Consider the following 22,411-nt stretch of genomic DNA (forward strand, 5'->3'; position numbering starts at 1 on the left):
CACTATTATTTTTTACCCGTGCGTTGCACGGAGGATTCTTTTTAATTTTGTATTGTGTTTTTGATGATTTTTTATAATTAGATTTTCTTATCGAAGTGTTAATTTATGTTATTGATTGTATATTTTTTGTCGTAGGTTTTTTATGAGTGTATTTTTTTTGTGTCGTTTTTATATAATTGATGCTTTTGATTCATTCTTTTGATATAACAATTTATTGTACTTTATAGATAGAAGTGATCTTTTTTTAAGATCTTATTTAATATTAAGTTTGTATTTTTAAGTTTCATAACTCATATGATGAGACAAATAATAATAAATTTATTTAAAATAATGTTGTAGTTTTTTTTTTTGAAATTAACGTTGTAGGTTAATAGTATAAGTTCATATAATGACATTGATGAAGGAAGATCAAGAGGAAGGGTTAGGGATTTTTTGTGGAATGATCTTTAACTTTTATGGTTTTTTTATTAATATTAATTATGAGTTGATTAATATTTCCACAAATCTAAATCTAAACTAATAAAATGCGTCTTATGGAATTCGTAACTAATATCATATTTAATATTAATTTTGAGCTATGACATTCCATAACTCATATAAATTAAATAATAATAAATTCATATAAAATAATTTTGAGTTTAATAGTAGAAAGTTATATACTAACATTGATGGAGGAAGTTTAAGGGAAATATCGAACGAATGAGATTAAAAGTCTGCTAATTATCGAACAGCTCTAAAAAATCACATATCAAATAATATGTATAATTACTTAAAAGTCCATAGGTAAGAAAAATATATATGAAACATTGTTTATTAATAGACTATTTTACCCTCTAGGTTGCTAAACTTTATATTTTATATAGATATAGATAGACAGATAAATATGGATATACATATAGATATTAGATAGATAGATATAGATATATATTTTAAATAGGTTAATTAATATTTATCTTTAAAACTTATTTTCGTAATATTTAAATCAATTTTCCTTTTTTAATTTTAAAATTTCATTTTTATTTTTTAATTTACAAAGAAAGTGAAGTACCAAGTTAAAAATGCATATTTTGTATCCTCTTATGCTTTGTTCTCAAAGCTGTGATTAATACATTTTTTCCTTTCTAAAAAATAAAAGGATAGTAATTTTATTTTATAACTTCTATATAATAGTAACCACATCCACATCTGATTGAGATTGTAGAAATGAAAAGACTTTTGTCCCATTATAAACTTTGATGTGTGATTTAAAATAAATTTTTAAGCTTTTTAATTTTCTAACTTTTGTATAACTAAAACGATTTAATGTATAATATATAAAAAATAATTTGATGTTTTTTTTTATTTTTAAATATGTTAATTAATAGATATATAACCAATATGAAGTTTTAAAACTTTTTTTTATTTTTTTATTTTTTTATTTTAGGGTTAAATATGGTTTTTGTCCCCTAAAATAGTCAATTATTGAATTTGGTCCCCATTCAATTTTTCATTGATTTTAATCCCTCTAAAATAGAGAATTATTAATTTTTGTCCCTTCATCCGTTTTTGATACAAAAATGCCTTCATGATATATAGGTCTAAAATCTATATGGATTTTTTTTTCCGAAAGCAAATACTTTCATTCATTTAGAAGAAATAAGTTGAGAAACAATCATTCTCAATTAGACAAAGAATGCCAAAAATTGACATAAAACATATGGATGACACCCAAGAAAACAAAAAATCTTCACAATTTAACAAAGAAAGCAAGAAAAAGAAATGGATGCCACCTTCCAAAAAATACCTGTTAGAAATTATCCAATGACAATTCAGATGTTAAATGGTGATATAAATGAATAATTGGGCCGCTAGAAACCCATTTGTCAGGTGTGGCCAGCCCCTTATCGATGTTTACAAAAGCTTCTCTTAGCCATATACTGAATTCTTCAAGAAAAATTAAGAGGAAATGAATATATTCGCACTAATGCATTATAGAGTGATCTGCAACAACAATTGACCTCAGATAAAAAGATACAATTTAAAGAAAAGAAAGACTCAAAATTTGGTCACTCAATACATACCTCTTGAATTGGTTTTGAACCAAGAAGAACAGATATAAAAAAGTAAATCATATAAAAATGAAATTGATAAACATGAATTTCCCTTATTTTATAGGCTCGAAACATTAAAAATATCAAGGTTTCAACCAAATTCATGTCGTTGTTCATGAAATCTTGACGTCTTCCATCCTTACAAAAAATCTAAAGAAAAAAATAAAGAACAAAATAGAACATGAACATGAACTGGAAACCCCTTTGATGTTTTGTGTAGGGATTTACAAAACTTGAAACCTAAAACATAAGCTAGTGGAGTTCTAATATGCAGTCATTGTTGTAAGTCATGTATACTTTAAACAACTCTAAAGCTCAAAATGTGGATGAGGTTGAAAGGATGCAGACAAATCGAATAGATGAAGAGTATTTATACATGGAGAATAAACCATGAAAAATGTGAAAAGTTTCAACAATTCTCTTTCTCAATCCAATTATTGAATATATTTCATTTTAGAATAAATTGAAATCATGAAGAGGAGTTTTGGAAAATGAAAAGTCATAAAATCATTAAATTAGAAAAGTTGTAACAATTAGAATGGTGAAAGATCAACACATTGTTAAGTCATAAAGTGTTCTCAAGGCATAAAAGAAACTCATGGAAGATGAGAGGTTGCAATGGAATGAACGACTGTGATTGCATCTTTAGAAAATAATGTGTATTTTTACTTAAATACTCATGTAAACAATTAGATTATAGTGTAATAATTATTGAATGACAAAGTTGCCCTAAAGATTGCAAAAACTCTCCCTTTATATATAGTATAAATAAATAGATAGATAGATATCAAATCAATAAAGCCACATGGTAATTCCGGGGGGGACTTCCGTTCACAATGGATGGAAAAGTTGACTTAGAGGATCGGAAGGAAACCGTTTGAAATTCCATGATGCAAAACTAACAAAAAAAAAGTTATTAGGATTTAGGACCAAAATCTGAAATGAGGTATTTTGCAGGGACGAAAATGTTATTTAAGCCTTTAAATTATAATGTAAAAATTCTACTTTATTGCATAAGAATGTTTAAGAAGTATTAAAAATTGATAACGAATTATTCATTTCTATGAGAACTTTCATATCAACTTTATTAGAGGAATGTTTTTACTTTTTAACAATGATTTGTGCCCCATGTTTTACATTAATATATATTTTTTATTTTTTCAAAATTTGAAATTGAACTAGCAAGTTTCCATGTATATTATTGGTACTTTTTGTGAAATATATAAAAAACTAAATCGATTTCATTGATAGAAATCATTTTAATGGCTATGAATGTACCAGTAATTATCAATTGTTGGACTTGGTTGCAAAAGAAATTTAATACTAGTCAGGAAGAATTGCTTCATTGCATTTATACTCTTTCCGTTCCTTTTTAAGTGTCGTTTTAGAAGAAAGTTTTTGTTCCTATTTAACTGTCGTTTTGACATTTTAAGGTCCATTTTGTCAATTATACCCTTACTAGTAAGTGGGAATTAAATTCTAATTACATCAATTCAAAGTCTTGTCTAGTAAGTGAAAATTAAATTCCAATGAAAGTATCCAAAAGAGCTTTCAAAGTTACATAGAAAAATGTGTTAACATTAAAAATTGGAGGGAGATTACTCCCTCCGTCCCCATTTATAAGTCACTTTTTCTTAATTCTCTTGGATTAAGAAAAGTGGTTGCTAGTAATAAATTGGTAAAAAGTTTTATCAACTTTCCTAGATTGCCCATTAATTTCTCTCTCCAAAATTAATTTTATTCAAAATGATACTATCTCTTTCCTATTAAATATGAGGGTAATTGTGGAAAAATGTATTGAATGTTCATTGGTATTATAAAGTGACTTATAATTTGAGACAAAAAAAAACTCTAAAAAAGGCGACTTATAAATGGAGACGGAGGGAGTATAAATTTTTATTTTTTTTTGAAGAAGAGTATAAATTTTTATTGCTACTAGGGAGGGAATAATGATAAATACTTTAATGATATGAGAGAAAGTGGAACAAAAAATTAATTATCCATTATTTTAGTTGAAAAACTTTCTAAGTTCATGATTAGGATGTGAGATGGTAGAATGGGAAAAAAAAACTCCAACAACTCACTATCTTGGTTAGAGAGCTTTTTGCTAGAATGACACTTAAAAAAGAATTATGGTTGTAATATCTTATGACTGTTATAGTCAGGCGAAATATAGGAACAGTAGTAAATTGGTTTTGGAAACCAGAACCAACCATTTTTATTCCCTTTGTCCAACTACAGCTAGTTATTATTATTATTTTTTTTTGATACATCGGAAAATGCTAGTTATTTTCTAAATGTTGCAACCAGTGTTGTTATTCATGAGGAATTTAAAGAAAGACATTTCAATATTTCACTCATTAGAACTAGTGATGCAACTATCCCAACTGTGACCTTAATATTAGGTTCAGTCATAACCTTAATCACTTGAGGTCATTATGTTCTCTGTGAACCATACAGTACTAGCACCTTTAAACTTTCCTGATCGTTTAAATTCCTCAAGTCTCTCCCTTTTGACTACCTTCATCTAACCTAATTGAAGTGCAGGCTGCAAAAAATTTGATGACATTCTCTGTTTCTTATCATTCATCTTCATAAAGGACATTCTTGTGCATTAAATGCCCACATCCTCTGCATTTATCCTCATAGAAGTACCATGTCTCTCTGCAATGTGTTTATCTAAATGGATTTGACTCCTCTAAAGTGAGATAGCCATTGCTCCTCTAAAATGACTATTTCACTTTAATAGTGACTACCTACTTTGAAAAGTCAATAAAGAGACTCAGTCAATTGTTGTGATAACTTATTCTACCCTCTAAAATGAGTCTCACATTACATTCAAAAATCAGTTCAAAAATCAGTACCATGTCTCTTTCTTACCACTATTTTTTTTAATATGTAACTTAGTGAATGAATCAAATTGCAAATATGCAAGCAAGCAGTTCTAATTCTCTTGATCATTATTTAAACGAAGCAAATATTGAAAATAAGGAAACCTGTCCAATTCTTTGAGCAAGTTCACAATCAAAGCCGAAACAAAGAAAGTAAAGCTCAAATTGCAGAGACATAGTATTTAGACTTCTGAAGTGCCAACAGTTATGATAACTTACTTTAACCACTAAAGTGACTATCAAACTTTAGAGGAGCCAAATCCATAAGATAGGATCTGCCACCACTTATATCTTTTGGGTAATGTAACATAATCGATATTTGGAAAGTATAGAGATACGGCACGACAGACATAGTAAAGCATGTAAAACACATCCCGGAAACAATGAAAAGGCTGAGCAATAATCATCCCTACAGATTAATGAAATATCTTTGGTACTCAAAGATGAAAAACATATTCCAAAAACTACAACTAGCCAAACCCAAACTTGCAATAGCATAACCTTGTTATATGGCAAATACTTGTTAGGAGGCGTGCTCTTCACCCTGTTCTTCAATCATCTTCATCATCAGATGATATGGAGTGCACATTAGCCACTTCACCATTCACTTTAGCCAAGAAAAGAACTTCGTTTTCTTCGTGCAATTGAAACTGTGCACACCTATATAAAATGATACCAATATCAGTGAATTGTGTTATAGTAAAGGGGCTAATACAAGAGGTAGCACAGCAAGTCAGAATAGTCTCCACCATCTGCTTTTACTCTTTCACATAATATGTCTACTACTTTACAACAAAAGATTATCAAAGAGCTGGAAATTACAGTAAATGTACACATACTCCTCCACCACCAATATGGAAGGTATATATTGAAAGTTCAAGCAATGCGTTTGTATCCACAAGTAACTTTTTTTTTTAATAAACTGCAAGAGCTTGTAGATAATAAAGAAAAACTAACATCATAACATTTATGAAAATTTCCACATATAGTTTAGTTGTATAAGCAATGGATTGACAAAGCAACAAATTTCTCTTCCCAGCCTCTCAAACAGAATATCAAGAAAGAAAGTTAAAATAAATGCGGCGGCAACATAGTAAACTCAAACATGTTCCCCTTAATACAATTTTTCAGGTAGCATTAGATTCAAAAACCTATACCCTTACCTTGAGTGGATATTCAGCACCTCAATGTTGTCTCCCTTCACAGCATCCTTCAATGAGATGAGATTGGGAATATGAGGAATAACCTCAAATGTATATTGAGTCCCACGAACCTTAAAAATTTTGAATCCATACTTTTCAGGTTCATAGTATATAAAGCAATTGCTGGAATGATACATCAATATAGCAGCACCATTTTTGAAGTGTTTTACTGGCCAATATAAACCACCATAAGGCCAGCGATCTCTGCTCATAGTATCAATGCTAAAAACCTTAGTCCATGATTCACCGAAACCATATTTCTTCATAATCCACATCTTGACAGGAGTACTCACAGAAGATGAAGAAGATGAATCACATATGTGAAGAGAGCCCCTTAATTCTCCCATGGTGATATTCCATGGGGAATGTTTATTTTGAAATAAAAGAGGAGGAGAGGGGAAGGATTGGAATCTCTCACTTTCAAAGTCAAAACACAATATGGCATAGTGATAAAAATCAATCCAATGAAGTGCCCCACTCACACAAGTAGGAAATCCAAGCCATTTATCAGTACACATTAGAAGCCATTTAAAATTCTCAGGATCAACATCAACATTCTTCCATGTTGTTGTTCCTAGTGTGTACATGTCAACACCCATAAATTTCGTCGTTTTAGGCGAATGCAACCCCCCGTACATCTTCAATATTCTTACCACCTTATATTCATTAGTTTTGGGTAGCAAACCAAAACCACAATATATTTCTTGGTGCCAGATGTCAGAAATATTATGAACGCTAGTAGCTTTTGGAAGTCTTATAAACTCACCCGAAACTGGGTTGCAAACAACAAAATTGTCTCTGCTCGGATCACACAAGCAAAGCAAGCCATTACAAGAATTCACCACAGCAAACTTATCATCTTCTGGCTTGGAAGAAATATAATGCCCTTGTCTGCCCCTTTTCTCGGTCTCATCTCTTTTGTCCAAAACTAGTTTTGCATCACGAAGAGGAAGCTTGAGTTTATTCTCAAGTTTCAAGTGAGAGTTGCATTCAGGTTTGATAGATAAGTCCTCACAGAAACAGAATTGGTCATCATCATCATCTTTTTCAATTTTTTCAGGCTCAAACTCCAGAAGGTGCAGGATTCTCGACACTAGATACGGAGCGTTGGCCCGAATCATGAAACCGGTTGAGGCATGCTGAAAGTGCAATTTGGTAAAATGTGGGTCTGAGATCAGAGCTTTCCAACTTGGGCAAACACATTTACAAATGAGAATAGACTTAATAGGAAGTCTTAGCAGAATGTCAGTACTGATGTGTGATGGAAGATCAGTAAAAGAAACCCCAAGTTGTTGACTTTTTGACTCATTATCAACTTTCTCTGCTACCCTTTTGCCTTTTCTATCCCTAGGAGAGCCCATTGAGCCCTCTTTTGTTTCCATGGCCACACTGAGGTGCAATCAGGAAAAGCAAAAATGAGAATAACACAACACATTCAAGGGATTCATATCAAACTAGAGACTGATCAGCAGCAAACAAACACCACAAAAAGGGTTTCTTTTTCTTCCTTTCATTCAACTTTTTTTTTTAAAAAAACTTATAGGTTGATGCATTCTTCAATTAAAAAGCATGAATCTTTTGGATGAAAAATTACAACTACAATCATAGAGACTATCAGATGAGAGATTGTGAATGGAAAAAGTACCTTAGACTGTTTGATGCCTCAAGCCCATAGATTTTTTCTCAGAGAAAATGTGTTGGTGGCTTGGTGGTGAACGGTTGCATGTAATGTAAAAAAAGCAATCGTGGGCTTGTACTTATACAGATGAGAAAAACCCTTTGAAATTCTTCATTTCACATTTTTGAGAAGGAAAATGAATTAAGGTATGAAACCGAAAAACAGGCTCGTTTCCAATTCTGAATGGTCAATCGAAAATACATTGATTTCTAACATTGAATGATAATTAATTTCACCTATAGTAAACAGCCTGTAAACATTTGGCTGATTCGAATTTAAAAAAAAAAAAAAAAACATTTGGCTGATTCGTGTGCTCATTTTTTGGACTCTTTTCATAATTCTCATATTAATATTTTTGATACATCGGAAAACTAGCAACAAAACAAAAAAACTAAGGAATAGAAATAGAATCCTTCAACAGAAGGTAGTCAACATCCGAATCTGATTCTCAATCTCACCCACAAACCAGTTGCAGCACCTCTCCAAGCTAAGTAATCCGCTATAGCGTTGCTATCACGATGGACATCATTCAACTTCACGTCCCACTCCATGGATATAAGCTGGCGAATTGAATAAAGCACCAAGAACTCTGTGTGAAGCTGAACCGCTTCTGGATCAACTACAATCTTCACTAAATCAACACAATCTACATCACAGATAACTTGTCGAAAGCCTTTGTCCCAAGCTAGCTGGAGCACACCACGCAACGCTAAGGCTTCCGCTTTGAACGCGTTCCCGCCGTCTACCCGAGAGTAGCACCCAATGACCCAACGATCGTGATGGTCCCTGATAACACCGCCGCTAGGGATGGAAATTTTGCCCAAATCCATGGGTACCCGTCCGAACCCGATCCGATTTGACGGACAAAACCCGAGTTGACTGGATTTGGGTTTGGGTTTTGCCCGTTATTGTAGTAGTTTATGGGTTTGGGTTTGGCATTAGTTAAATCCGTGCCCATACCCGCTCGAACCCAAATCCAAAGATACCCGAAAATTACAAAAAAAGCCCTGATGTATATATTTATACACTTTGTTCTTAGTGTTTGATGATTAATTGCGCTTTTGTATGTTTGAAAAAGTAAACTATAAACTATTATTGTCTCACTTTGGTGATGGATGAGGATGATGAATAATATTTGTTTTTTCTTTCTTCCTATGAATTTCACTCTATTATATGAAAGCAGGATCGGGTTCTGGGACGAGTTGCTATTTCACGTAAGTAATGGATTTGGGTTTGAGTTTCGGGTAAATCCGAAATCCAATGTGTTTGGGCATGAATTTCATTTTATCGCCCATAAGTGTTTGAGTTTGGGTTTGGATTTGAGTTTGGTAATTGTAAAACTCGTGTCCGATCCTACCCATTGCCATCCCTAACCGCCGCTCCCCATTATCCCTTCCAACTCACGGAAGCTCCCATCGGAATTGCACTTGACCACCCCCGGCGGCGGCAGCGACTGTGATGGTCCCTGATATTAATATTAATTTTATTAAAAACTGTTTCTTTTTATATCAGAAAGATAAATTGCACCCTCATGGATCGATACATGATACTTGGATCTCCCCCACCTAACCCGCATGTCTCTTAGCTCTTACCACTTGAGCTATCATTCGAGGACTAAAAAAATGAAACAATGATATGTGTCTCATTTTTTACACTAATTTCTATTTTTAAAATTATTTTTCGTATTCTGAAAAAAAATATTGATGGTAAAAGGAAACTTTCATTATCGACAGAATGTCCGACAAGAATACGTAAAGGAAAATTGGACGTCAAAACTTATTGTGAGATAAATAGAACTTGGCCAAACAAAGGGTCACATAATTGACATCCCTAAGAACATGTGTAAAAGAAATTGATTGAAACTCACTAGCCAATTTGGCAATGTCTTGTAGCAGAACACTAAGATAAAACTTCCAAGTTCCCATGTATATCATGGGTGATTTTTGTGAAATTTAAAATATTGAAATTAAAAAATATTTTAAAATGGATTACCCACAGTGATGGTGGATTAGAATTTGTTGAACTTCGTAGCCAAAACAAATTAATACTCAGGAAGAATTGCTTCTTTGCATTTACCATATCTTATGTGTGTTCTTGTTAAGACTTAGGAGAAATATAGGGACAGTAGTAAATTGTTTTTGGCGACCAAATCCAACCTTTTTTATTCAATGTGCCCAACTCCAGCTAGTTATTTTCTATATGTTGCAAACCAGTGTGTTTATTTCCCATGATTCAATGTGGAATTTTTGGTTGTAGACATACTTCTGCCGTGCAAATCCTCTTTCATCAATTTGATACAAATTAATTCCTCCTCTGGTGCTCCCTTCTTAAAACAAGTTCTAGCTTTTCCTAAAAGAATGTTTATCTTCCAATAACTCAGTACATGTATTGCAGAATATGGACTCATTTAGTAATGGCTTATGTTTTTTCCTTCTGGACATGCTATATCTGGAAAAAGGGAGTATAAAATAATTGCAACAATGATATTGCCTTTTTTTGCATCTCAGTGGTGCTTTTCCTAACCAATTTAAAGTAAAACAAAGTTTTATCACACTGACAAATATAATATGTCCATAGACATAGTAGCACAACTTCTATCTGAAGAAGCAATGGATACTGGGACATAAGGTTTCAATACCCCTGTATACAACTCTATTTCTTACTTCCTTGAAATGTTGTGCTCACACCATTTTTACTTACATAAATCATGGTTTTCTTTGGTTTGACTTATATATGTTCTGTTTGTATCTCTTTTAATTTGTTATTTGTTCTAAAAGAACTCACCAGTTAACTGAGAATTTGATAAGAATTATGAAGATGAACACAATGACTGATGAAAAGAAAAACGAGATTCGGAGATTGATCAGGAACATGATACTCTGATAGAGTGATAGAACAAATTAAGAAGTCCACTTAAAACATGTTTCATACAGTCTTTAATTTCACTCTATTTTTATTGTTTAAAATTAACGTTTCAAGAGATGATATTGTTGAGTATGGCTTATAGGCAGTGTCATTGGGGCAATGGGTACGCAGACCCATGTGGCCCATTGCCCGTGCGTTTGGCCCAACTGTTGTTGGGGGGCCGATTAGGGTTTGGGGGTGCGGGGGGCTTGCCCCCGGGTACGGTTTAGGGGTATTATTGTAAACTGGATCGTTAGTATCCCTATATAAGCTTGTAACACTGTAACCCTAATTATTGTATTCTGAAGAGAATCAATAAACAGAACTATAGCTGCTTTATAGTCGTTTCGTGTGTTTCTCTCTACTCTTGATCTGTATTCGTGTTGCTGTTCCAACAGATATATAAGAGAATCAAGGCAGATATGGCAAAGAGAAAAGCAGGAGATGATCATAAAACAGAACAAGAATGCTGAGCAATAATCATGAAACCAAAGACAATTATTCCGAATTTATGAGGTTTAAGTTTACACAAAACATATTTTTTTAACCCAAGACAAGATATACTTTTTTCCAAAAATCACAACTAGTGCCAAACCCAAACTTGAGATATAGATTAAGTTTCCAGAATGACAGTTTCTTCACCAGATGATGTGCAGATCATACTTCTCGCTTCAGCGTTCACTTTAGCCAAGAAAAGAACTTTAATTTCTTCGTGCAATTTTAACCCTGCACAACTGTATAAAATGATACCAATATTAGTGAATAGTGTTGTAGTAAAGTGGCTAAAACTAGAGGTAGCAGCAACTCAGAATGGACACCAACATCTACTTTTAATCTTTCACATAATATGTACTACTTTACCAAAAAAGAATATCTAAGAGTTGGACATTACATCAACATTACATATTCTCCTCCTCCATCAATATGGAAGGTATACTAAAAGTTCAAAAGATGTAATTAGCAAAGAGTTTGAACCCAAAAATAACTTTTTTTCTTGTTTCATAAACTGCAAAGTGCAAAGATTCACAAATCTTTGTAGATTATATTGTGTCTAATGAAGAAAAACTAAAATCATAACATGTATAAAAAGGTTCTGCATATAGCAGCAATATATTTCTCTTCCCAACCTCCAAAACAGAATGCCAAAAAAGAAAGTTAATATAAATGTGGCTGCAACATGAGAAACCCATATGTATTCCCCTAAACACTTGTTTTATGATTTATAATATCAAAGTAGTTATGATTTTTAAGGAAGCATTAGAATCAACAAGTGAACAAAGTAATATCCTTACCTTGAGTGAAAATTCTGCACATCGATGTTCTCTCTTTTCACAGCATCCTTCAATGAGATGAGACTAGGAATATGAGGAATAACCTTAAATCTTGATTTAGTCCCATAACCTTTGAAAATTTTGAATCCATTCTTTTCAGGTTCATAGTAGATAAACCAATTGAAGGAATGATACATCAATATACCACCACCATTCTTAAAGTGTTTTACTGGCCAACATAAACAATACGTGTGATATCTAATCTTAGCACCAATGTTACAAAGATCAGTCACATCAATGCTGAAAACCTTAGTCCATGATTCTCCAAAACCATATTTCTTCATGATCCACATTTTGACACGAGTATCATGATAAGATAAAGAAAATGAAGCACATACATAAAGACACCCTTTTAATTCTCCCATGGTGACAGATGTTGTGCAATGCATTTTAAATAGATGAGGAGGACAAGGGAAGGATCGAAACCTCTCGGTTTCAAAGTTGAAACACAATATTGATAATTTGTCTTCATAATCACTGACCCGGATCCAATGAAGTGCACCACTCACACAAGTAGGAAATTGAAGCCGTGTCAAATACCTAGATTTGACTACAAGATTCCTCCATGTTGATGTTCCTAGTGTGTGTATTTGAGCAATCATATAACGCTTCTTGAATATTCTTACCACCTTATATTCATTAGTTTTAGGTTGGAAACCAAAACCAGCGTATATTTTTTGGTGCAAGGGCATCTCATCAGTATTATCAACTCTAGTAGCTTTTGGAAGTCTTATGAACTCACCTGTAACTGGGTTGCAAGCAATAAAATTTTCTTTGCCCTGATCAGACAAACAAAGCAAGCCATTAGAAGAATTGATCACCTTATTAATGAATATCTCATCTTCTGACTTGCTAGGCTTTTGACTACCCTTTTTCTTGTCCTTATCTCTTCTGGCCCAATGAAAAGGAAGCTTCAGTGTATTCTCAAGCTTCAAGTTAGAGTTGCATTCGGCTTTGATAACCAAGTCCCTCTTACAGCACCAGAATTGGCCATCATCCTCATCATTTTCAAAATTTTCAGGCTCAAACTCAAGAAGGTGCAGGATTCTTGACACTTGATTATCCGGAGTCTTGGCCCGGATCATCATGGAATCAGCCGGGACTTGCTGAAAGTGTGATTGGGCAAAATGTGGGTCTGAGATTACAGCTTTCCAACTTTTGCAAACACATTTACAAATGAGAATAGACTTAGTGGGAAGTCTTAGCAGAATGTCAGCAGTGATGGGGGATGGAAGATCAGCAAAAGAATTCCTAATTAGCTGTTGAAGTTCTGGCTCATCATAATCATCAACTTTCTTAGGTATACTCTTGTTGCTTCTTCTGGACCTGGTAGCCCTAGCAGAGCCAATTGACCCCCTTCTTCCTTTCATGGCTACACTGAGAGGCAATTAGGAAAAGCGAAAATAAGAATAATACAACACATATAAGTGATTCATATCAATGTAGAGACTGAGAGGAGCAAGCAAACACCAGAAAAATCACATTACAACTCTAATTATAGAGTTAATGAGATGATTGAGCGATTGTGAATTGCAATAGTACCTTAGAGAGTTTGAGGCGCCACAAGGTGAAAGCTTAATTTGTTGTGTTGGTGGTGAATGGTTACATCATGCATACAAATACATCATGATTTGGAATGAATGTATCTTAATATAGATTTTTTTATTTATTCTTTAGTTCGGTCTCCCCAAATATTTTGCAGATTCTTTAGTTCAGTTACCCCCACCTCCACATTTGACGAAAGTTGTTAGGAGACTTGGCTTATCTTATGAAAGGGTTTTTTTTATAAGCCAATAAATTCAATAAAAGGGAGTAACTCTTGGCAATGAAAAAGGGTCTGATGCATGTTTGAGAGATGGGAATTAAATCTGTTACTTGCTACACGGATTGGTTGGAAGCTTAGCAAATCATTACAAGCAATAGGGACGTGGACACTTATTGGCACAAAGATGAGATTATTGCTATTCGAGCATTGCTTAACAAGGAATGGAGAGTGTCTGTTAATTATGTACCCGGGAACGGAACCAGGTTGCTGATGCCCTCGCCAAGCTCGCTGTTAATGAGAATTGGGATTGGAAGCTCTGGTCTCAACCACCACCAACAGTGATATCCCTGCTATGTCAGGACGTTCTTAGCTAGTTTCTTTTGTTTGTTGTTTTCTTTTCTACTCTAACCAAAAAAAAAAGGTACTCCAACCCACATTACAAACAACCAAACAAAAGAAAACCAACAAAAACACAAGGAAAAACAAAAAAAAAAACACTCAAACAAGACAGATCCACTGCAGCCCAACCCACGTAACACGGCTACAGCTTCCAGAACCAACAAAGGACACAGCTCACGCACGAAAAAAAAAAAAACCAAGCAACTAAACAATGACAACAACCCACATAAAACACATGACAGTACCCAGCAAAGAAAAACACATGAAATACTACACTAAAACCCAACCCCACAACAGGGCCCAACTCAAACCAAAAACCACACCACCTACGGCAACAACATCCCTCCAGAGCCAAGAAAAAACAGCTATAGATTCTGCAAACAGAGAAGTGGGTAAGCAGACCATTCAAATATAGAGCAAGACAAATCCTTAGACTTTATCAAATGCCACGATCTCCACTTTATCAAATCCATTACGGCCGAAACATCAGCCACCCCGCTCTTGAACACCACCTCATTTCACACTAACCAAATTGACCAAACCACTGTTAGCCATATTGAATAAGCTGCCCGACGTTGAAATTTGTTCCACCCAAAACTAAATTGGAGAAGGTGGTCCCTTGGGTTTGCCGGCAAGACAGTGTACACGCCCAACCAATGATAACAACTCAACCAAATCTCCGTAGAGACTAAGAACGTGAGCAAGAGATGAGATGATGATTTCATTTCCACACGGCACAGCTTGCAGATTAAGTCCTCCTGAGAATGAAGGATTCCCCTCTTCCACAAATTTTCTTTACTGGGAATTCTTCCTAGCAAAACCTTCCAAGGAAAAGCCTTCACATTGGAAGGAGCAAAACATGTTCAAACATGATTAAAAACAGGATCAGGAATAAAAACCTCTGTTACCTGCAAAAAAGAATAGAAGGAGTTAACAGTAAACACGCCTTCAGGACTTGGAAGTCAAGTGCATTTGTCAGGAACACCTTTGACTAATGGACATCCATTGACATCTGCTAGCAAAGAATGGAGCCACTCCTTTTCTCTACCAAGGAGAGGCCTCCACCAAGCCAAATTCCAAGACCAAACCTCATTGATCCACACCCCACAAGTATATTTTGGTGGGCCTTCAGGAAACAAATTATGTGTTGGTGAACTTGGCAATAACAAGCACGAAGGAGGATAACAGGTCATTCTGCTTAGACGAATTGTCAGAGGATTTGGTTTGGTCATAAGGAATATACAAGGGGATTTTTTATTTGCTACTTGCCATAAGCCTTAGATGATAGAACAAACTTAATGCGATTCCTTTCAGAAAAAGAAAAAAAAAAGTAAATTACACTACATTATCTTGAGTTTTCCTTATATGACACTAAACTCCAAATTTGCCCAAATATTACATTCCACCCCATTTTACTCACTTAGATAACAATTGTTTTAACAATAATCCAGTACTGAGAGGGTTAATTTGTTATGTTGGTGGTGAATGGTTGCATCATGCATACAAATACATCATGATTTGGAATGAACGTATCTTAATATAGATTTTTTTATTTATTCTTTAGTTCGGTCTCCCCAAATATTTTGCAGATTCTTTAGTTCAGTTACCCCCACCTCCACATTTGACGAAAGTTGTTAGGCGACTTGGCTTATCTTATGAAAGGGTTTTTTTTATAAGCCAATAAATTCAATAAAAGGAAGTAACTCTTGGCAATGAAGAAGGGTCTGACGCATGTTTGAGAGATGGGAATTAAATCTGTTACTTGCTACACGGATTGCTTGGAAGCTCAGCAGATCATTACAAGCAATAGGGACGTGGACACTTATTGGCACAAAGATGAGATTATTGCTATTCGAGCATTGCTTAACAAGGAATGGAGAGTGTTTGTTAATTATTTACCCCGGGAACGGAACCAGGTTGCCAATGCCCTCGCCAAACTCGCTGTTAATGAGAATTGGGATTGGAAGTTCTGGTCTCAACCACCACCAACAGTGATATCCCTGCTATGTCAGGACGTTCTTAGCTAGTTTCTTTTGTTTGTTGTTTTCTTTTCTACTCAAACCAAAAAAAAAAGGTACTCCAACCTAGAGTACAAACAACCAAACAAAAGAAAACCAACAAAAACACAAGGAAAAAACAAAAAAAAAACACTCAAACAAGACAAATCCTTTGCAGCCCAACCCACGTAACACGGCTACAGCTTCCAGAACCAACAAAGGACACAGCTCACGCACGAAAAAAAAAAACCAAGCAACTAAACAATGACAACAACCCACATAAAACACATGACAGTACCCAGCAAAGAAAAACACATGAAATACTACACTAAAACCCAACCCCACAACAGCGCCCAACTCAAACCAAAAACCACACCACCTACGGCAACAACATCCCTCCAGAGCCAAGAAAAAACAGCTACAGATTCTGCAAACAGAGAAGTGGGTAAGCAGACCATTCAAATATAGAGCAAGACAAATCCTTAGACTTTATCCAATGCCACGATCTCCACTTTATCAAATCCATTACGGCCGAAACATCAGCCACCCCGCTCTTGAACACCACCTCATTTCGCACTAACCAAATTGACCAAACCACTGTTAGCCATATTGAATAAGCAGCCCGACGTTGAAATTTGTTCCACCCAAAACTAAATTGGAGAAGGTGGTCCCTTGGGTTTGCCGGCAAGACAGTGTACACGCCCAACCAATGATAACAACTCAACCAAATCTACGTAGAGACTAAGAACGTGAGCAAGAGATGAGATGATGATTCCATTTCCACACGGCACAACTTGCAGATTAAGTCCTTCTGAGAATGAAGGATTCCCCTCTTCCACAAATTTTCTTTACTGGGAATTCTTCCTAGCAAAACCTTCCAAGAAAAAGCCTTCACATTGGAAGGAGCAAAACATGTTCAAACATGATTAAAAACAGGATCAGGAATAAAAACCTCTGTTACCTGCAAAAAAGAATAGAATGAGTTAACAGTAAACACGCCTTCAGGACTTGGAAGTCAAGTGCATTTGTCAGGAACACCTTTGACTAATGGACATCCATTGACATCTGCTAGCAAAGAATGGAGCCACTCCTTTTCTCTACCAAAGAGAGGCCTCCACCAAGCCAAATTCCAAGACCAAACCTCATTGATCCACACCCCTCAAGTATATTTTGGTGGGCCTTCAGGAAACAAATAATGTGTTGGTGAACTTGGCAATAACAAGCACGTAGGAGGATAACAGGTCATTCTGCTTAGACGAATTGTAGGAGGATTTGGTTTGGTCATAAGGAATATGCAAGGGGATTTTTTATTTGCTACTTGCCATAAGCCTTAGATGATAGAACAAACTTAATGCGATTCCTTTCAGAAAAAGAAAAAAAAAGTAAATTACACTGCATTATCTTGAGTTTTTCTTATATGACACTAAACTCCAAATTTGCCCAAATATTACATTCCACCCCATTTTTCTCACTTAGATAACAATTATTAAAACAAATATTACACTCCACCCCATTTTTTGTTATGGATTATTGTTAAAACAATCTCCCCAAACTCAGTCATCATCATAAAAAATATATAGTTGAACATGTAAATTCAGTACTGGATTCGCAAGCAGAGAGTATTTTTAATCAAATCTAATTAATGGGACAAAATGTTTTAAACATTGAGTAAATGTAATACACATACACAGATACACTGTACATGACTATGAGTTGGAATAAGAGTAAAACTGGTGAGAGATTCTTATGCAGACTAACACCTAAACGAGACACGGTTCACCCCTTTTCCACTCCTGCAAATCGACAACAGCCATCTCCAATAAGGGATCTCATTTTCCTTCAACTTCCAGTTCATCATCTCGAAACCTCACCTCGATTTCTCTCTGAAAATCAAAGCCCATTTCTTACTCTCGCTCTAAAATGCAGAAAACTATCATAGATCTGTTCTTATTCACAAAAACCTAACCCAATTGACAATTCCAAGTCAAGCTCATCGATTCTTCCTCATGCAGCGACTTGGACTGGTCATAGATCTGATGTGGGAGATCGAGAGAGACAATGGTTCAGGCTTGATCTGGTGTCGGTGATCATCGATCTGACTGATTCTGGCTTGAACGGGTGTTGGTGGTGCTCGCTGCTCATTGATCTAGGTCCGAATTAGGGTTTTGCGGAGGAGAGGAGAACATGGACTCGACGGTGGGTTCTCCTCCACCCTCGAACTCTTTAACCAGAAACTTTAATGGGATTTTCAATAATTAAGAAGAAGAACAAGATTGGATTTTCGGTTGATGGTTAATTTGAGATCTAAAATTGATGTTGGTGTCACTTCCATTGCTACTATGTTGTGAGTTTGCGGATGTTGGGTTGGGGTTGGATGAGAGGACGGGGAAGGGGGTTCCTGAGATTTGGGTGGAGTTGAGGACGAGGTTGATGATTTTCTGGGTTTGTTTCTGGGTTTTTTGGAGAAACATATGAAGATGATGATGGAAGTTCTTTGAAGAAGATAAGGAGATGTGCTATTCACTCTACTCTTCATCGTCAGATGATATATGCAAATTTACCAATCTCTCCTTCACTTTAGCCAAGAAAATGACTTCACTTTCTTCGCGCAATTTTAACTCTGCAGACCTACATAAAAGAAAACCAATATTAGCGAATAAAGCTAAAGTAATGTGGCTAAAACTGGAGGTAGTGGCAAGTTAGAATGGTCACCATCATCTGCTTTTACTCTTTCACATAATATATCTGCTACTTAACAAAACAAAGAATATCTAAGAGCTGTACATCGCAACAACTGAAAATGTATCCTCCTCCATCAATATGAAAGGTATATAAAGTTACAAAGATATAATTAGCAACCACAGTTTGTATCGAACTTTTTGTTTTATAGAATGCATGAGGCAAGATTTACAAATATTGTAGATAGTAAAGAAAAACTAAAATCATAACATGTGTAAGCAGTTGATTGACGAAGCAACATGTTTCTCTTCCCAACACATCCCAAATAGAAAGCCAGAAACGGAAGTAAAAACAAAATTAGCAACATAGGAAACTCACATATGTTCTTGTTTTATATATATATTCCAAAAATTACAACTAGTTAAACTTAAACTTGCGATATAGAATAACCTTGCTATATGGCAATTACTTGTTAGGAGATATGCTCTTCACCCTATTCTTCATCATCAGATGATATGGAGTACAAATATGCCACTTCAACTTCAACATTCAATTAGCCAAGAAAAGAACTTCATTTTATTCAACCAATTTAAACTCTGCACAACTATATAAAATGATACCAATATTTGTGAATAGTGTTATAGTAAAGTGGCTAAAGATAGAGGTAGCAGCAAGTCAGAATGCTCTCCAGTATCTGCTTTTACTAGCAACTTGTTTGAGTCCAATATTTACAAATATTACAGATAATAAAAAAAGTTAAAACCATAACATGTATAAAAAGTTCCACCTATGTTTAGTTGTATTAGCAATTGATTGAGCAAGCAACAGATTTCTCTTCACAACCCCCCCAAATAGAATATCACAGAAAGAAAGTTAAAATAAATGTGGCAGCAACATAGGAAACTCACATATATTCCCCTTAATACTTGTTTTATAATTTATAATATCAAAGTAATTATAATCTGTAAGGCAATATTAGAATCAATTAGTGAATGACGATCCTTACCTTGCGTGGACATTCATCACCTTGATATTGTCACTATTCACAGCATCCTTCAATGAGATGAGATTGTGAATATGAGGAATAACCTCAAATGTTGATTGAGTCCCAATCCCAAGAACCTTAAATTTTTTGAATTTATTCTTTTCAGGTTCATAGTAGATGAAGCGATGCCGAAGAGTATAACAAGAATGAAACATCAATATAGCAGCATCATTCTTAAAGTATTTTACTGGAAAATACTGACCATAAGGCCAACGATCTGTCCTTATAGTATCAATGTTGAGAACCTTTGTCCATGATTCTCCAAAACCATATTTCTTCATAATCCACATTTTGATACGAGTATGCCCATGAGATGACGAAGATGAATCACATATGTAAAGAGAGCCTTTTAATTCTCCCATGGTGATATTGCCCATACTATGCTCTTTAAATAGAATAGGAGGAGAAGGGAAGGACTGGAACCTCTCGCTTTCAAAGTTGAAACACAATATTGACAATTTCATGAACCAATGAAGTGCCCCACTCACACAAGTAGGAAACCTAGGAAAAGTCAAATACCTAGGATCAAGATCAACTCCAACATTCCTCCATCTTGATGCTCCTAGTGTGTGAATTTCAACAACCACATTACGCTTCTCCTGCCACCCCCAGAATCTCTTCAATATTCTTACCACCTTATATTCATTAGTTTTGGGTTGGAAACCAAAGCCCATGTATATTTCATGGAGCCACATATCACGAGTTTTAACAATTCTAGTAGTAGCTTCTGGAAGTCTAATGAACTCACCTGTAACGGGGTTACAGACAACGATATAGTCACTGTCCCTATCAGACAAGCAAAGCAAGCCATTACAAGAATTCACCACATCAAACCTATCAATTTCTGGCTTGCAAGAAATATGATTCCTTTGTCTTCCCCTTTTCCCGTTCACATCTCTTTTGTCCAAAACTAGTTTGGCACCATGAAGAGGAAGCTTGAGTTTGCGCTCAAGCTTCAGGTGACAGTTGCATTCGGGTTTGATAAAGTCCTGCTTACAGTAACAGAATTGGCCATAATCATCATTTTCAAAAATTTCAGGCTCAGACTCTATAAGGTGTAGGATTCTTGAATCTCCATCCCAATGCCTTGTCCGAATCGTGAAACCCGTTGGGCCATGTTCAAAGTGCGATTTTGCAAAATGCGGGTCTGAGATTAGAGCTTTCCAACTTGTGCAAACAGATTTACAAATGAGAATAGACTTAACAGGAAGTCTTAGTAGAATGTCAGTAGTAATGTGGGTTGGAAGATCAGCAAAAGAAGCCCCAAGTTGTTGACTTTCTGGCTCATCATCAACTTTGTCTGCTACCCTTTTGCCCCTTCTTCTTTTCATGGCCACACTGATATGCAATCAGGAAAAGCAAATTTAAGAATAACACAACACATTCAAGGGATTCATGTCAAAATAGAGACTAAGGAGCAAGCATGCAACACAAAAAAGGGTTATTTTTCCTCCTTTCATTCAATTTTAACAAAAATTCCTGTGAGAACTTAAAGGGTTAGGTTCATGAATTGAAAAACAAACGTGTTGTGTTGATGGTGAACGGTTCAATTAAACATTGAAAAGTTAACTATGGAGAAGATAAGACAAGGGATTGTGAATTGAAACAGTACCTTGAGAGAGTTTGACGCCACAAGCACAAAGATTTCTCAGAAAACCAAACGTGTTGTGTTGATGGTGAACGGTTCCATGAAATTGCAATTGTGGCACTATTCATTCATTCATTCATCTTATCTGGATCGTTTTTTTTTTTTAATTTGAAATAAAACTATGCAATGCAAACTTTTCGTGCCCTAATATGCACAACTTTTTAGTGGTGTAACCTTGCACCACTATATCAATTGTCCATTTTACCCCTGTTAAAAAAAATTATTTTATAAAAAGAAAAAAATATTGGTATTACCGGGTGGATTTTGATGGGATTAATTTTTTGAACAGGGGTAAAATGGACAATTAACATAGTGGTGCAAGGTTACACCACTAAAAAGTTGTGCATATTAGATGGACCCTTTTCACAATAGAAAGATAAATTGCACTCATGCACAAATTCATCTCTAGATCTCCCATACTCCAACTCATATGTCTCCTAACTCTTATCACTTGAACGTCATTTGGGGGCAACACAAGCTTTTTTTTCTTCTGCGAAAAATTTTATTTTTATTTTTAACGTTTATTTTATTTTCAAAATAAAATAAGTGAGGGAATTTTATTTCTTTAATAAAAAATTATGTATAAAATATATCACCAGAAAAATTCCTTTCAAGTGATGAGGTTTGTGATGGTTTGCGGTGGTCGGGTCATGTTTCTAGGAGTACTCTACTGCAACGGGGTATGCATGGCTCATACAACAAAGAGTTTCTGAAGAGGTGGTTCTTCCTGGCCATGTGGCGAGCTGGCGGTGGATTTGGAAGCTGAAACTTCTCTTGAAATG

General features: G+C 35.0%; 4 protein-coding genes across 5 annotated transcripts; all 4 read right to left on the bottom strand.

Annotated features, from left to right (window-relative positions):
* Positions 1–5,214: 5,214 nt before the first annotated feature.
* On the bottom strand, positions 5,215–8,230 carry LOC130733173 (F-box protein At3g07870-like). The gene is made up of 3 exons (XM_057585283.1): positions 7,829–8,230; positions 6,145–7,572; positions 5,215–5,641 (listed from the first exon to the last, which is right to left on the bottom strand). Exons 2-3 carry the CDS (start codon positions 7,563–7,565, stop codon positions 5,533–5,535), a joined length of 1,530 nt encoding a protein of 509 aa, XP_057441266.1. The 5' UTR covers positions 7,566–7,572; positions 7,829–8,230; the 3' UTR covers positions 5,215–5,532.
* Positions 8,231–8,289: 59 nt separating this feature from the next.
* LOC130747971 (uncharacterized) lies at positions 8,290–8,691 on the bottom strand. The gene has a single exon (XM_057601082.1). It carries the CDS (start codon positions 8,689–8,691, stop codon positions 8,290–8,292), a length of 402 nt encoding a protein of 133 aa, XP_057457065.1.
* A 2,509-nt stretch (positions 8,692–11,200) lies between these two features.
* LOC130733175 (F-box/kelch-repeat protein At3g06240-like) lies at positions 11,201–13,797 on the bottom strand. Of its 2 annotated transcripts, none has more exons than XM_057585285.1 (3): positions 13,639–13,797; positions 12,058–13,468; positions 11,201–11,499 (listed from the first exon to the last, which is right to left on the bottom strand). In XM_057585285.1, the coding sequence occupies exons 2-3, from the start codon at positions 13,464–13,466 to the stop codon at positions 11,379–11,381; spliced, it is 1,530 nt and encodes a 509-aa protein (XP_057441268.1). In that variant the 5' UTR covers positions 13,467–13,468; positions 13,639–13,797; the 3' UTR covers positions 11,201–11,378. The 2 variants fall into 2 exon arrangements, with proteins under 2 accessions (XP_057441268.1, XP_057441267.1); XM_057585284.1 differs by having other exon boundaries at positions 12,058–13,473.
* A 4,061-nt stretch (positions 13,798–17,858) lies between these two features.
* Positions 17,859–21,729, bottom strand: LOC130733176 (F-box/kelch-repeat protein At3g06240-like). Its single transcript, XM_057585286.1, has 3 exons — positions 21,594–21,729; positions 19,943–21,319; positions 17,859–18,885 (listed from the first exon to the last, which is right to left on the bottom strand). The coding sequence occupies exons 1-3, from the start codon at positions 21,695–21,697 to the stop codon at positions 18,783–18,785; spliced, it is 1,584 nt and encodes a 527-aa protein (XP_057441269.1). The 5' UTR covers positions 21,698–21,729; the 3' UTR covers positions 17,859–18,782.
* Positions 21,730–22,411: the final 682 nt, after the last annotated feature.

This window comes from Lotus japonicus, chromosome 1 (assembly GCF_012489685.1).
Source record: "Lotus japonicus ecotype B-129 chromosome 1, LjGifu_v1.2".
Taxonomy (NCBI): domain Eukaryota; kingdom Viridiplantae; phylum Streptophyta; class Magnoliopsida; order Fabales; family Fabaceae; genus Lotus; species Lotus japonicus.